Source organism: Arachis hypogaea, chromosome 19, assembly GCF_003086295.3.
Source record: "Arachis hypogaea cultivar Tifrunner chromosome 19, arahy.Tifrunner.gnm2.J5K5, whole genome shotgun sequence".
Taxonomy (NCBI): Eukaryota; Viridiplantae; Streptophyta; class Magnoliopsida; order Fabales; family Fabaceae; genus Arachis; species Arachis hypogaea.
Window position 1 is genome coordinate 5686583 of NC_092054.1, and position 11946 is coordinate 5698528.

An 11946-nucleotide genomic window follows, 5' to 3' on the forward strand; every position below is an offset into this window, starting at 1 on the left:
TTTTCTTTCTCACTTATAGGTTTTGGATTTGAGTTCCAACGATTGCAACCAATCAAAAAAATCTCTTAGTTGTTGCTGTAATGTGTTAGAAGGGTATTATTGAGTGATTTATATAATATAATATAGTCAATTATGTATAATGGAAGTAGTTTTAGCCGTTGAGAGATACAAAGAGGTAGAGTGAAAGGGACAAAACAAAAGCTAAGTTAGCCGTGCATTGTTTTGGGAGGATTTTAAAATCTTGCATGTGGAGGAAGGGTATCATAGTTCATTGGAATTTTAAATTAGAATTATTATGTCCTTAAAATTAAAAAAATTGGATATTTTAATCCTTTAAATTTTAAAATATACAAAATAATTTTTAATATTTATTTTCATTAGACAATACTTATATACGTGTCCGTTATTCACTTATACATTGTGAATAAAATTATTTTAAAAATAAAATATAAAATAATCCTAAAAAATTTAAAACATTTCAAAACAATTCCTAAAAAATTTTAAAATTTCAAAATAGTTATCTGCATTCTGCAGGTGGTTTTAACTTTTAATTTACCATGAAACACTGCTCGAGGAAGTGTTAAAAAAATTAAACGGTGTGAACACAAATTTTTAAAAAACAAAAATATATTCGTACAGTACTTAATACTGATATTATATCTATAGCTGCCATTCAGCAAATAAAATTTTTCTTAAGTTTTTTATTTGTTTTTTATTGTTTCAGCACTATACAACTATAAAACTAAGCAAACAACAGTGTTAGTGGCTTAGTGCACTGCGAATCGCAAACACTTTAGCTTCCTTAATCCTTGTGCTTGAGAAAACCCAGTGATCTGAATACAATACATCGATCTAGCTACAACAACTTCCCTCGACCCCTTTCATTCTTTTCTCATCATCTGCTGCACTTGATTTTTCAAGCATGGCTGCAAAACTTGAGGGTGGGGCTTATCTCTCTTCTTTTGTTGATGCTGTTTTGGAGAAGCTGTCTTCAATACTTGAAGATGATGACTTTGTCCTCGAAGGAAACGACTCTGCCCTGGAGTTACTTCAAAAGTTAGAGAAAAGTCTATATGATGTTGGACCTGTGCTTGATGATGCTGAGCTGAAGCAGTTTAGTGACAAGAAAGTGAAGAAGTGGCTCATTGATCTTCAAGATGCTTTGTATAAGGCTGATGACTTGCTGGATGAACTCTCCACTAAAGCCGCCACTGCCACTCAAAGAGATCTAGGTAACTCTTCTCCCTGGTCTCACTATGTTGATTCATGTATTGAAGATAGTGCCATCAATGTCATCGAAAAAACAGTTGCCACACTAGAGTCTGTGGCAAGACGAAAAGGTTATCTTCGTCTTCTTCCGAAGGAGAGTGCCAAGATGGACATCTCGTCATGGAGAATTCCATCCACATCTCTTGTTGTAAGTTCTGACATATTTGGTCGGGACGAAGACAAGGAGAACATAATCAAATTGCTGTTAGATGATACCTGCGATGTTGAGTCACTTTTGACTGTGATCCCCATCGTGGGTATGGGCGGAATAGGCAAAACTACTTTGGCTCAACTGGTTTACAATGATGCCAAAGTCGTGGGAAAATTTGACACTAGAGCATGGGTGTGTGTTGCTGAAAATCCTGACCCTGTTAATGTTACAAAGACAATAATAGGGGCAATAGATTCTTGTCCGGGTAACATGGATAAGTTTGATTCACTTCGGAATAATTTGAAGGAAACGGATAATTTTGATTCACTTCAGACTAATTTGAAAGAAAAGTTGACAGGAAAGACATTCTTAGTTGTCTTAGATGATGTCTGGCATGATCGACGAGACATGTGGGAGGATTTTTTAAAACCTTTTCGTTTTGGGGATAATGGAAGTAAGATTCTTCTAACAACCCGTAATGAAAATGTTGCTTCTGTGTTCACGGCTAGTAATTTACATTATCGACTAAGTTTATTGTTGATTGAAGATTGTTGGTCGATGTTTTTGAAGCATTCATCTATTTCTACTAATTCTAAACAATATGCAACTCTAGAACAAATTGGTAGAAAAATTGTTGAAAAATGTAAGGGGTTACCTTTGGCTGTGAAGACACTTGGGGTTTATTGCGTAATAAGTTAAATAAAGGAGATTGGGAAAATATACTTGAAAGTGAAATGTGGGAACTCTCGGAAGATGACAGTAAGATTATTCCTGCATTAAGAGTTAGTTATCACTATCTTCCTTCCTATTTGAAGCGGTGTTTTGTTTATTGCTCATTATATCCTGAGGATTATGAATTTGACAAAGACGAATTAATTTTGCTATGGATTGCTGAAGATCTTTTACAACCAAAGGAAAACAGCACATTAGAAAAAATTGGTTGTGCATATTTTGATGAGTTAGTTGCAAGATCATTCTTTCAACCTTCTAGTACTAGTGGAAAGTTATTTGTGATGCATGATCTCATGCATGATCTAGCAAAGTTTTTTGCTGGAAAATTCTATTTCAATCTCAAAGAATTTGGCAATCGGCATATGATAGATAGCAAAATTCGACATTTGTCATATACCACAACATATGAGGATAACTTCAAGTTATTTCAAGAGGACTTTAATGGAACAACACACATGAGAACATTTTTAAATTTTCCTTTGTTTCGCTTTCAAGCATCAATTACTATGGAAAGCGAGTTTTGGCTCTTAGGACAACAATTGGAGTGTTTAAGAGTTTTGTCATTTAAATACATTTTTCTAAAATCATTACCTGATTCAGTAGGTGAATTGATTTATTTGCGTTATTTGAATTTATCTTTCACACTTATTGAGACATTGTCTGAGTCAATATGTAAATTATGCAATCTCCAAACTTTGAAGTTGAGAAAATGTTTAAGGCTAAAGATGCTTCCGAGCTGCATGCAAGATCTTGTGAACCTTTGCCACCTTGATATTCGAGGGGCTTCTCGTCTGAAAGAGATGCCGAAGGGAATGAGCAAGTTAAAGCATCTAAACTTCTTAAGTGATTATATCGTCAGCGAGCAAGAAGAGAATGGGATGCGAGAATTAGGAACATTGGACAATCTTCATGGCTCATTTTGCATTTCCAAATTGGAGAATGTCAAGAATAGTGGTGAAGCTTTGAAGGCAAAGATGGGTAACAAAAAGCACATCAACACTTTAAAACTGAAATGGGTTCCAGATGGTGACATTGATGATATTGGAATCGAAAGAGATATACTTGACAAGTTGCAACCTCATGAAAACTTGAATAAGTTATCAATTAAGGGTTATCCGGGTGAAAGCTTCCCCGATTGGTTAGGCTTTTCTTGCTACTCCAATATGACCAAATTGAGTTTGGGTTGTTGTATGAATTGTTGTGAGCTTCCTTCACTGGGACAGTTACCCTCTTTACAGCATTTGGAGTTTTCTGATCTTGATCGGTTGGACAAGATTGGTTTGGAGTTTTACAACAAAAATAATGGATCATTTCAGCAGGAGACACCCTTCAAATCTCTCGAAACTCTGAAGATTGAGTATATGTATTGTTGGCGGGAGTGGCATTTTCCTGATGAGTTTGATGGTTTTCCTCAGCTTAGAATCCTTTCAATAAGAAACTGTCCTGTGTTAAGTGGAGATCTGCCTGCTCACCTTCCGGCTCTGGAGGAATTTACAATTGATAGATGTTCAGAGCTTGCATGTTCGCTGCCGAGAGCTCCCAAGCTTCAGCAATTATATCTACAGAGTTCTCCGGTTTTTACGAATAATGGTGAACCGCAGAAGGTAGTAATTTCAGAAACCCAGCTGGCGCAGTCGGTATTGGAGTACCTGCCCCACATCCAACCCCCAAGTGTCCAATGTCTGGAAATCAAGGACTGTCGGTCAGCGATATCAATTTCAGCAGATTATTTGCCCTCTTCATTACAATATCTGAGAATATCTGACTGTTCAAAATTAACATTCTTAGATCAACTGCAACACAAGTCTCTAAGGGAGATATATGTAGAGGGTTGTGATTCACTGAAGTTGCTTCCATTGGGGGACTTTCCAAATCTCAAGAAACTCGTGATCAGTAAATGCCAAAGCATGGAATGTGTTGTGGTGCCACAGGCTATTCCAAGTCTCCAATATTTAAGCATCTCAGAGTGTCCCAGTTTAGTATCCTTGCCGGCGCTAACGTTGACTGTTCCCCAGCTAGAGGAGCTGCATATATGTGATTGCCCAGAAGTCGATTGCTTTGCTGAGGAGTTCCTCCCACCAAGTTTGAAAAAACTTGAAGTCACTAAGTGCCAAAAACTAGCAAGTTGGATAACATCAAAGGGTTTGCAGAGTGAAGGCCTTACCCATCTTTGGCTTGGTCCATGCTTTGATGTAAAATCATTCCCAAGAGATGGTTGCCTTCCTGCTTCTCTTCAGGCTCTAATATTGTCGAACTTTCCAAATCTGGAGACGCTTGACTGCAAGGGGCTTCACCATCTTACCTCCCTCAAAAGTTTAGCAATTACAGACTGTGAAAAGCTTGAGAATATCACAGAACAACATTTGCTTGCCTCCATAGAACATATCTACATAGGGGAAGAATGTCCTTTGAGGTGGAAGCTAGAAGAGATGGAAGACCCACGGATTTAATTCGTTACAGGTAAGTGATTTTCCTCTGATCTTCCCTAAACTCGGTGCTCTCTAATTACAATGCTAATTCTTTGGACCAACCATTTTCATTTCCTTGTTAATACACCAACATGATGTTCGTTGAATAGATTATTTTGCTTTATTTGTGAAAGTCATTCCAATTAGCAAGAAAAAAGGCTTACTTTTCTTATGCCAATGAATTTTGTAATTTTAAAAATTTTCTTTTATAATTCTGTCTTCTTGAACACTTAAGAGATAAGTCGTAGATTTTGAAAGTGTTTTAACCTATTTATAATATTTATGAAAGTATATTTTTAATTTATCTGCCTGCTCACCTTCCAGCTTCAATATCTTGCTATATATGGTTCTTATTATATCTACTTGTTAGTATATTCTTAAGGAATTGAATAGTTTCTTTGAATTAGTTGTAACTCTTAATTCTTACCATCGCAACGATTAGATATTCAAAGCAGCTTATGTGCCCATACAGTGGGAAGAGCACTATGTAGGGACTGAAATTGACCCTAGAACACAGAGCTTTCTGACATGGGAAAGTTTGGAATCAGTTCGATCAATCTGGGTTGGCTTAAAAGGGCCAATGGCCAACGCCATTGGTAAAGGGCATCATTCATGGTATGCAAATTTTGTCCCTGCTATAGCCTTCTTAGCTGCAAAAACACAGAAGGAGAGTATAGTGGGCCTGAATATCAGGTAAGCTTTACAACAGTTGATGTTACATACTATCAAAGAAGTTCTGATATTATATCTTTCAGTATTATTGTGTAACAGGTTGTGAGAAGTGTGGTAGAAAGTCTCAAACGCCAAGGAAGTTGTCATTGACAATTGCTGCATGATGATATATTTGTGAACTTGGATTTAGGGTGCAACTGTATTTGGAAATTCATTTTGAGTATTGAAAATGGAATTACTCTCGTTCATTTTTATAATCTACAGCTTGTGAAAAATCCTGCTCTTTTTGCTGTCTAGTGATGTCAAACCTTTATGGTAACATTATTAGTGACCTTTGTGCTGGCTTGACTTGAAATATACGAATGGAGTGAGACAAGGATTGTGTTTTGGATTAATTCCCTTGAAAGAATCATCTCTCAGCGTCAATATATATATATACATAGGTACAGAAATAAAATCCCTTAATACTAGGAGATATGATAGAATCAGATCCCTTAATACTAGGAGATAGAATCAGATCCCTTAATACTAGGAGATCCAACAGAATCAGATATCTAAAGATGGAAACTATATCAAAATAGATCTAATCTGATATTCAACACTCCCCCTCAAGCTGGAGCATATAAATCATATGCACCAAGCTTGTTACATATGTATTGTATCCGAGGACCCCAGAGAGCTTTGGTGAAAATATCTGCAAGTTGATCGTTGGAGTTGACAAAGGCTGTTACTATTTCCCCACTTTGCAACTTTTCCCTTATGAAATGGCAATCAATCTCTATGTGCTTGGTCCGTTCATGAAACACAGGGTTGGAAGCAATATGTAAGGCAGCTTGATTATCGCACACCAGTTCCATCTTACTCGGCTCACAAAACTTAAGTTCCTTAACTAGTTGCTTCAACCATATAAGTTCACATGTGGCAAGTGCCATAGCTCTATATTCAGCTTCCGCACTAGATCTTGCTACAACATTTTGCTTCTTACTCTTCCAAGATATCAAGTTTCCACCAATAAAAACACAATAACCAGATGTAGAACGTCTATCAGATGGAGATCCTGCCCAATCTGCATTAGTATACCCAACAATCTGGTTATGTCCTTTATCTTTATACAACAAACCTTTTCCTGGAGCACCTTTGATATATCTAAGGACTCTAACAGCTGCGTCCCAATGACTATCGCATGGGGAGTCAAGAAACTGACTTAGGATACTTGTGGCAAATGAAATATCTGGCCGAGTGACTGTCAAATAATTCAATCGGCCAATTAATCTGCGATATCTACCAGGATCTGCAAGAGGTTCTCCTTGATTTGGACTAAGTTTTGTATTGGGATCCATTGGTGTATCTACAGGTCTAGAATCCAACATTCCAGTTTCTTCAAGAATATCCAGAGCATATTTTCTCTGAGATACAGATCCCAGCACTAGATTGTGCCACTTCAATTCCTAGGAAATATTTTAACTTCCCCATATCCTTAGTCTGAAAGTGATCAAACAAGTGCTGTTTTAACTGAGTGATTCCCTCATGATCATCTCCAGTAATGACAATATCATCCATATAAACAACCAGATATATGGAGGTCATGGAGGAAGAATGACGGAAGAAAACTGAATGATCTGCTTCACTTTGAATCATGCCAAATTTAGAAATAACAGCACTAAAACGACCAAATCAAGCTCGAGGGGATTGTTTCAAGCCATATAAAGATCGGCGTAAATGACATACTAAGCCGGAAGACTCCCCCCGAGCAACAAACCCGGGAGGTTGCTCCATGTATCCTTCCTCCTCGAGATCACCATGTAAGAAAGTATTTTTAATATCAAGTTGATGAAGAGGCCAATGGCGAATGGCAGCCATAGAAAGAAAAAGACGAACAGAGGCCATCTTCGCAACAGGAGAGAAGGTATCACCATAGTCCAAACCAAATATTTGAGTGTAGCCCTTAGCCACAAGGCGGGCTTTTAATCGATCAATGGTTCCGTCTGAGCCGACCTTAATAGTATAGATCCAACGACAACCCACAGTAGATTTGCCCGGTGGCAATGGAACAAGATCCCAAGTACCAGTAGAATGTAAGGCAGACATCTCCTCAATCATAGCCTGACGCCACCCTGGATGTGAAAGAGCTTCTGCTGTTGTTTTGGGTATAGAAACAGAAGACAAAGAGGAGGTAAAAGCATAGTGCGAAGATGATAAACGATGGTAACTGAGAAAATTATAAATAGGATTAGGATTACGGGTGGAACGAGTACCTTGTCTGAGAGCAATAGGAGGACTACTGCTAACTCCCGAAGAAGGATCCAAGGACGGTTCAGCCACGGGTTCAAGAGATGAGTTATCTTGGACTGTAGGCCGTGGGCGGCGATGATAAACTTGGAGAGGCTTTGTGGGAATAGGAGGCCCATCTAAGTAAGGAACAGGAAGCACCTCCATAATGGAAGGTGAAGTGATGTCGGGTGCAGAGAAAAAAGGGGTATTCTCAAGAAAAGTGACATCGGCAGACACGAAGAAACGATTAAGAGCTGGAGAATAACAACGATAACCCTTTTGAAATCGAGTGTACCCTAAGAAAACACATTTGATAGAGCGAGCAGTTAACTTGTCTTTGCCTGGGGTAAGATCATGGATGAAACAAGTACAACCAAAGACTCGTAGTGGAAGAGAAAAGATGTGCTCATGAGGAAATAAAATGGAATGAGGAACTTGATTTTGCAAAACAGAAGAAGGCATACAATTAATTAAATAACATGCAGTCAGAACAGCCTCACCCCAAAATTTAAGGGGAACATGAGTATGGAGAAGAAGAGTGCGAGCAGTTTCAATCAAGTGACGATGTTTACGCTCAGCCACACCATTCTGTTGAGGGGTATGAGGACAAGATGACTGATGTAGAATGCCTTGGGAGGACAAGTAAGACGAAAAGGGTGCTGAAAAATACTCACGAGCATTATCACTTCGTAAAATTTTAATTGAAGTTTTGAATTGGTTTTGAATTTCAGAACAGAAAGACTTGAAATGTACAAATAATTCAGATCTGTCCTTCATTAAATATAGCCAAGTGCAACGAGAAAAGTCATCAATAAAGGTGACAAAATAACGAAAACCTGAATGAGAAGTAACCCGACTAGGTCCCCATACATCAGAATGAATAACAGAAAAGGGAGACGCAGCCCGTGTATTGACACGACTTGAAAAAGAACTACGAACATGTTTACCTAAATGACAAGTTTGACACTCTAAGGTAGTAAGACGAGATAAACTCGGGACCATAGCTTGTAATTTCGAGAGGCTGGGATGTCCCAGGCGACAATGGACCACGTCCGGAGACTCAACAGTAGCAACAGAAGACACAGTAGTAGTGGGTAAGGCAAGCCGATACAGTCCTTGAGACTCACATCCTGTACCAATCGTCTGTCCCGTCCCTCGATCCTGCACAATGAAGGAGTCAGCAAAAAAGGTAACAGAACAATTGAGAGAACGAGTAAGTTGGCTAATAGAAATCAAATTGAAAGGACAATTGGGCATGTAAAGAACAGATTTCAAAGGTAATGTAGGAAGAGGAGTAGCTTGACCTATTCCCTTAGCACCAATTTTAGAACCATCAGCCAAAGTGATAGAAGGAAGAAATGCAGGGTGTTCAAGTTTAGAGAGGACAGAAGAAGTACCAGAAATGTGATCAGAAGCACCTGAGTCAAGGACCCATGGTCCAAGAGAAGAGGAATGAGAGATACAAGCAACAGAATTACCAGAGTGGGCCACCGAAGCAACGGGAGTAGATGCCTGCTTTGAAGCTTGGTACTTGAGAAACTCATCATAATCATTGCCAGAGACAAATATCCCTTGTGGTTGTGCGGCGGAGTGAACGTCAGATGGCTCATTAGTTTGGACAACATTAGCTACCTTGGTAGGACGACCATGGAGAGCATAACATTTATCCTGAGTATGACCAATCCTATGGCAATGGGTACAACTAGGGCGAGTACGATTACCACGACCATTACCACGACCCCCACGGCCGCCGCGAGTGGGCACTTGAAAGGACACTTGAGAAGAAGATTGGGATGCCAATGCAGTTTGGTCGAAAGTATGGGTCTCAAGAGAGGGGCCGGATTGCAAGAGTCGTGCAAATACGTCTTGAAGGGAAGGAACGGGTGAGGTGCCCAATATTTGTTGCCGAAGATATTCAAGTTCAGCTGGCAACCCAAGTAACGTAAGCACCAAAAACAGCTTTCCCTGTTGAGCATGATGGTCATCAGCATTAGACACATAGGGAAGGAGAGTCGAAAACTCTTCCTTGACAGCTTCCACAGCCCCAACATAAGATTCCATATCAGTTCCTTGAAGCTGTAAACTACACAGCTTCTTAGCAACATGGTAAAGTCTTGCAATGTCATTAGTGTATAAAGTTTTAGCACGATCCCACACCTTTTTACAAGTTTTGTAAGCCCGAAACATAGTCAGCTTTGGTGGATCAATGGTCTGCCACATAAGGTTACATAGCTGGGCATCAATCTTCTTCTAAGTGGTTTTGTCAGCGGCGCGAACATCATCAACAGATTTAGTAAGGTGGTCTTCATAGCCTTGGCCCATGAACCAAAGTTCCACAGAATCAGCCCAAGAAAGGTAATTTTTGGCACCCATCAATTTTTCAGAGGTCATTGTAGCGGTTCCAGAAACGACAGATGTTAGAACAGCCGGTTTACCACCATTGGAGTTGGTGTCGGGGGTTACCTTAGAAGACATGATGGTAGACACTCAGAAACGGCCGGAAAACACCTGCAGAAGGGAAACGAGGGCCGGAAAAAGCCTGGGCAGCGGAGAAATTTTGGGGACAGGCCGAACTTGGCTTTCCGGTTCTGATCCTGAGGTTGCTTCGGAGTGGGTCTGATGTTTGACAAGGTTTTGGCCGAAAAGAAAAGGTTTCTGACGAAGAGACACAGCTAATAGTGTCAGCTGGTGGGAAAAGGGAACACGGCTGAGAGATTGCAACCGGAAAAGAAGAAAAAACAAATAGAAACCAGAGCCGGGTCGGAACCCGCTCTGATACCAACTTGAAATATACGAATGGAGTGAGACAAGGATTGTGTTTTGGATTAATTCCCTTGAGAGAATCATCTCTCAGCGTCAATATATATATATATATACATAGGTACAGAAATAAAATCCCTTAATACTAGGAGATATGATAGAATCAGATCCCTTAATACTAGGAGATAGAATCAGATCCCTTAATACTAGGAGATCCAACAGAATCAGATATCTAAAGATGGAAACTATATCAAAACAGATCTAATCTGATATTCAACAGCTTGGTTGGGGGTTTGGGTTTGACAGCAAGGTAAATTTTGCACTGTGGTCAACAAATTCTAGAAGCTACAATCTTATCATCTGACATCATTATACATGTTTCAGCTACAAGATTGGTGAGGGAGGTATTGCACTAGCTGAGGCTGTACATGGTTCAGCACCTGATATTGCTGGAAAGGTAAGCTGCAAAGTTCTTTCTCAACCTTATATTATCTATTAGCTGGTTCACCTTATCATCAACTTATTACAGTATATGGGATTTGAATGCATGTTTCATGAAGGTGCTCAAGATCAGTTTGCCCTCTGTGATTTCATAAAACTAATTTGAACTTCTCTTTCTTTGAAAAACAAAATTGTGAATAGTAATTGTTGTCAATTTACTTCTCTGGTATTGGTCACAAACATGTTCTAACCTATGAAACTTTGTGCTTGTGTAGAATTTGGCAAATCCAACTGCTTTACTGCTGAGTTGTGTTTCAATATTGCGCCATTTGAATCTCCATGACAAAGCGGACCAAATTCAAAATGCCATCCTCAACACAATTGCAGAAGGGAAGTACCGAACTGCTGATCTTGGAGGCAAAGCAAGGACAACCGAGTTCACCAATGCAATTATTGATCATCTCTAAATTATGCTCTTGAGTAGGCAAGGAATTGCTGCTAATTTTGTTTTCTGTTAATTTCCTATTTATTTTTCCTGGGCTTTTTTCGAGGAGTAGGATTACCTCAGCAGTCAGCATAATGGGAAAACTCATCTAATGGTGTGACCTTACAACCACAATGCACGGGCAAGCCTTAAAATATTCACTGCCCATGCAGTGTTATGGCTTTTTGAGGGTTGGAGTCTTTTACACTTCTAAAATGCTTTTGATTGATAACCCTCTTTATTCTATTTTACAATTCTTTGTCAATAATACAGTTAAATAAATGAAGTACCATACGCATGTTTCATTCATTCGTCTTTCTTGACTCTGCCTGTTATTTGCTTAATTTAAGTTATTTTTGGAGGAATTCCCATCAATACAATCATGTCACTGTTGGGATTTGTTCTAAAATACAATCATGACTCTGCCTGTATGATTTTTGTTTTTATCTCCAAAACCATATGTTTGACTATGTATATACTTGATCCAAATCATGATAAACCAAATGGGAAAACAAACTCCCGAGTTTCTGTTGTTGGAAGTACGTGGATCACTAGTTATTGGCAAGACAAAAAGGTGAAGAAAGATGATTGTTTTTGCTGGAACAATGAGACAATAGCTTTTTTTCTTCTTCTTTAATTAATGATAAAAGTTTGATAATTTTTACACAGTTTATAATTCGGAAAATTATTCTTTAGCA

The 11946-nt window shown here is 38.9% G+C and overlaps 3 protein-coding genes across 9 annotated transcripts; 2 read left to right on the forward strand and 1 right to left on the reverse strand.

The window, feature by feature from the left end:
* Window positions 1–769: 769 nt before the first annotated feature.
* LOC112777741 (putative disease resistance RPP13-like protein 1) lies at window positions 770–5586 on the forward strand. 7 transcript variants are annotated; one of them, XM_072226779.1, is made up of 4 exons: window positions 1101–1232; window positions 2854–4612; window positions 5063–5313; window positions 5392–5586. In XM_072226779.1, the coding sequence occupies exon 2, from the start codon at window positions 2878–2880 to the stop codon at window positions 4600–4602; it is 1725 nt and encodes a 574-aa protein (XP_072082880.1). In that variant the 5' UTR covers window positions 1101–1232; window positions 2854–2877; the 3' UTR covers window positions 4603–4612; window positions 5063–5313; window positions 5392–5586. The 7 variants fall into 7 exon arrangements, with proteins under 7 accessions (XP_072082884.1, XP_072082882.1, XP_072082883.1 ...); XM_072226780.1 differs by having other exon boundaries at window positions 1105–1232; window positions 2871–4612; XM_072226783.1 differs by having other exon boundaries at window positions 770–4612; window positions 5093–5313; window positions 5392–5549.
* Window positions 4107–7101, reverse strand: LOC140181776 (secreted RxLR effector protein 161-like). Its single transcript, XM_072226784.1, has one exon. It carries the CDS (start codon window positions 6660–6662, stop codon window positions 5901–5903), a length of 762 nt encoding a protein of 253 aa, XP_072082885.1. The 5' UTR covers window positions 6663–7101; the 3' UTR covers window positions 4107–5900.
* A 2938-nt stretch (window positions 7102–10039) lies between these two features.
* On the forward strand, window positions 10040–11557 carry LOC112777742 (isocitrate dehydrogenase [NAD] catalytic subunit 5, mitochondrial-like). The gene is made up of 4 exons (XM_072228194.1): window positions 10040–10173; window positions 10562–10633; window positions 10708–10780; window positions 11040–11557. Exons 1-4 carry the CDS (start codon window positions 10040–10042, stop codon window positions 11229–11231), a joined length of 471 nt encoding a protein of 156 aa, XP_072084295.1. The 3' UTR covers window positions 11232–11557.
* Window positions 11558–11946: the final 389 nt, after the last annotated feature.

What these genes read in the sequence shown, in the direction of transcription:
- LOC140181776 (XM_072226784.1), bottom strand. Translation starts at nt 6,662, where the DNA reads ATGTTGGATTCTAGACCTGTAGATACACCAATGGATCCCAATACAAAA.
- LOC112777742 (XM_072228194.1), top strand. Translation starts at nt 10,040, where the DNA reads ATGGTAGACACTCAGAAACGGCCGGAAAACACCTGCAGAAGGGAAACG. An exon ending in GGTTTGGGTTTGACAGCAAG is followed by an intron (nt 10,634 to 10,707) that starts GTAAATTTTGCA and finishes TACATGTTTCAG; the next exon opens with CTACAAGATTGGTGAGGGAG. An exon ending in CACCTGATATTGCTGGAAAG is followed by an intron (nt 10,781 to 11,039) that starts GTAAGCTGCAAA and finishes GTGCTTGTGTAG; the next exon opens with AATTTGGCAAATCCAACTGC.
- LOC112777741 (XM_072226777.1), top strand. Translation starts at nt 2,155, where the DNA reads ATGTGGGAACTCTCGGAAGATGACAGTAAGATTATTCCTGCATTAAGA.